The sequence below is a fragment of the Neopelma chrysocephalum genome, unplaced genomic scaffold (genome assembly GCF_003984885.1).
Source record: "Neopelma chrysocephalum unplaced genomic scaffold, ASM398488v2 Primary Assembly neopelma1_95418, whole genome shotgun sequence".
NCBI lineage: Eukaryota > Metazoa > Chordata > Aves > Passeriformes > Pipridae > Neopelma > Neopelma chrysocephalum.
The window spans coordinates 1-3,745 of NW_020924091.1; the positions used below are offsets into that span (position 1 = coordinate 1).

The window sequence follows — 3,745 nt, forward strand, 5'->3', positions numbered from 1 at the left end:
GGGACACCCACAGGGCACCAGGGACACCCACAGGGAGACCCACAGGGACAGACAGGAGCACCCACAGGGACAGGGAGGGGCACCCAATGATACCCAGGGGCACCAACAGGTATCCAGGGGCACCCAGGAACACCCACAGGGACAGACAGGGGCACCCAGGGACAGACAGGGGCACCCACAGGGACATCCAGTGACATCCAGGGGCACTCATAGGGACAGAGAGGAGCACCCAATGACACCCAAGGACACCAACAGGGCACCAGGGACAGACAGGGGCACCCAGGAACTCCAACCAAGACCCCCACAGGGACACCCACAGGGGTCTCAGGATCCCAGGGAGGTTCTGAGGATCCCAGCAAGGTTCTGGGGGTCCGGGGGGGGGTCTGGGAGGGTCCCAGGGAGGTTCTGGGGGTCCCAGAGAGGGGTCTGGGGGTCTCAGGATCCCGGGGAGGTTCTGGGGGTCTCAGGGGGATCCAGGAGGGTCCCAGGGAAGTTCTGGGGGTTGCGGGGGGGTCTGGGGGTCACAGGGAGGGGGGTCTGGGAGGGTCACAGAGGGGTCTGGGGGTCTCAGGATCCCAGGGAGGTTCTGGGGATCCTCAGAGGGTTGCAGGAGGGTCTGGGGGTCTCACCTGGCGCAGGGGGGGGGTCCTCAGGTGGAAGCTGAGGCGGAGGCTGAGCCGCTGCTGCCGCTCGAGCCCCCCCGTGGGGCAGCTCAGCCGGAAACACTCGGCCTCGGGGCACCCCTGGGACACCCCCGAGACCCCCCCCCGTGCCACCCAGGGTGGGGACACAGACACAGGTGTCACCCCCAGCAGTGTCACCCCCTCCTCGTGTCACCCCCAGCATTGGGGTAACCCCTCCCTGTGTCACCCAGGGCAGGGACACCAGCCCCAGGTGTCACCTCCAGGGCAGTGTCACCCCCTCCCCGTGTCACCCAGGGCAATGTCACCCCCTCCCCGTGTCACCCCTCCCAGTGTCACCCAGGGTGGGGACACTGGACCCAGGTGTCACCCCCAGCAGTGTCACCCTCTCTCTGTGTCACCCAGGGTGGGGACACCAGGCTCAGGTGTCACCCCCAGTGGTGTCACCCCTGGCAGTGTCACCCCCTCCCCATGTCACCCAGAGTGGGGTCACTGTCCCCAAGTGTCCCCCCCCTCCCCGTGTCCCCCCCAGCAGTGTCACCCCCCCCGCCGTGCCCCCCCTGTGTCCCCCGCCCTGGGGACCCCCCAGGGGACAGGGTGACACTCACCAGGGTGTCCCCCCCTGTGTCCCCCCCTGTCCCCCGCCCTGGGGACAGCCCAGGGGCCAAGGTGACACTCACCAGGGTGTCCCCCCCTGTGTCCCTCCTGTCCCTCCTGTCCCCGCTGTCCCGGCGCTGCAGGACGTGGCTCTCGGGGCTCTGCTCCTGGGGGGGCACGGGGGGGGGTCAGCTCTGGGGACAGTCCTGTCCCCTGCCACCCCTGCCACCCCCAGTGCCACCCCTGCCATCCCAAATGCCACCCCCTGCCACCCCCAGTGCCACCCAAGGTCCCCAGTGCCACCCAGTGCAGTCCCAGTCCTCCATCACCCAGTGCCCCCAGTGCCACCCAATGCCCCCAGCACCCTCCAGTGCCCCATGTCCCAGTGCCCCCAGTGCCCCCAGCACCCTCCAGTGCCCCCAGTGCCCCATTTCCCAGTGCCCCATTGCCCAGTGCCCCATGTCCCAGTGCCTCCAGTGCCCCATGTCCCAGTGCCACCCGATATCCCCAGTGCCCTGTGTCCCAGTGCCTCATTTCCCAGTGCCCCATTTCCCAGTGCCCCCAGCACCCTCCAGTGCCCCCAGTGCCCCATTTCCCAGTGCCCCCAGCACCCTCCAGTGCCCCCAGTGCCCCATTTCCCAGTGCCCCCAGCACCCTCCAGTGCCCCCAGTGCCCCATTTCCCAGTGCCCCCATTTCCCAGTGTCCCCAGTGCCCCATTTCCCAGTGCCCCCAGTGCCCCGTGTCCCAGTGCCACCCGATGTCCTCTGCATCCCCCATGTCCCAGTGCCCCCATTTCCCAGTGCCCCCCATTTCCCAGTGCCGCCGGTACCCCCAGTGCCCCCAGAGCCCCATTTCCCAGTGTTCCCAGTGCCCACCGTGCCCCTCGTGTCCCCAGTGCCCTCAGTGCCCCCAGTGCCCCATTTCCCAAAGTCCCATGTCCCAGTACCCCCAGCACCCTCCAGTGCCCCCAGTACCCCATGTCCCAGTGCCACCCGATGTCCCCTGCGTCCCCCATGTCCCAGTGCCCCATTTCCCAGTGCCCCCAGTACCCCCAGTGCCCCATTTCCCAGTGCCCCCCGTGCCCACCGCCAGGCGCAGGGGGTCCATGGGGTGGCTGGAGGAGCAGTTGGGGGGTCCCGAGTGGTTGGTGACGTAGAGCAGGGGGTGCCCGCGGTGCCCCAGGGGGCAGCTGAGCTCCAGGGTGCCCTCGGCGATGGCACCGGGACCCTCGTTCACCACCTGGGGACACGGGAGGGGGGGGGACACATCCCACAGGGGGTCAGGGACATGGGGACACCCCCCGGGGGGTCAGGGACATGGGCACAGGGACACGGGCACATCCCCCAGGGGGGTCAGGGGCACCCCGGCATGGGGACACCCCCCAAGGGGTCAGGGACATGGGGACATGGGGACACGGGGACACAGGGACACCCCCAGGGACACGGGGGACACAGGGACATGGGGACACCCCCCAAGGGGTCAGGAACATGGGGACACCCCAGCAGGGGGTCAGGGACACAGGGGGGACACCCCAGAGCGGTCAGGGACACAGAGACACCTCCCAGGGGGGTCAGGGACACGGGGGCACAGGGACACGGGCACATCCCCCAGGGGGGTCAGGGACAGCCCCACATGGGGACACCCCCCAGGGGGGTCAGGGACACAGGCATGGGGACACCCTGGGGGACAAGGGGATCCCTTAATTTAGGGGACTTGGGGACCCCTGGGGTGGGGGACATGGGGAAATTTGGGGTCAGAGACATGGGGACCCCCAGGCTGGGGGGACATCGGGGACTTTGGGATCAGGGACATGGGAATCTTTGATTTAGGGGGCACAGGGACCCCCAGGGTGGGGGACATGAGGGACTTTGGGGTCAGAGCCATGGGGACCCCCAGGACTGGGGACATGGGGAGCCCCTGGGTCAGGGACATGGGGACCCCCCGGATTGAGGACATGGGTGACTTTGGGGTCAGAGACATGGGGACCCCCAGGCTTAGGGGACATCGGGAATTTTGGGATCAGGGACATGGGAACCTTTGATTTAGGGGACTTGGGGACCCCCAGGATTAGGGACATGGGGGACTTTGGGGTCAGGAACATGGGGACCCCCAAGATTAGGGCCAGGGGGCCCCCCTGGGTGCCCCCCCCACCTCATAGACGTGCTCCACGGGGGGTCCCAGGTCCTGCAGCCGCTGGGGGGGGGTCGGGGCCCCACCCCCCCTCGGGGATGGTGACGACGTCGGGCCGGGACACCCTGGGGGGACATTTTGGGGGGAGGAGGGGGGTCAGTGGGGTTCAGCACCCCGGGGGTGCCCCCAGTGCCCCCTTCCCCCCATGCCCCCCCCCTCACTCACCCAAAGGTGGGGAGGGGCTGACAGGGCTCAGAACCCTCCTGTGCCCCCCCCCGTGTCCCCCCCCCATGTCACCCCAACACAGACACCCTGGTGGGCTCTGACAGGACTCAGGACCCCCCGTGTCCCCCCGTGTCCCCCCCCGTGTCCCCCC

General features: G+C 68.7%; 1 protein-coding gene across 1 annotated transcript; it reads right to left on the reverse strand.

The window, feature by feature from the left end:
- Positions 1 to 596: 596 nt before the first annotated feature.
- On the reverse strand, positions 597 to 3,494 carry LOC113980849 (integrin alpha-5-like; the record flags this gene model as incomplete). The annotated part of the gene is made up of 4 exons (XM_027708068.1): positions 597 to 743; positions 1,322 to 1,405; positions 2,326 to 2,478; positions 3,391 to 3,494. Coding segments are annotated over 4 exons (488 nt in total), but the record flags the coding sequence as incomplete, so codon positions are not given.
- Positions 3,495 to 3,745: the final 251 nt, after the last annotated feature.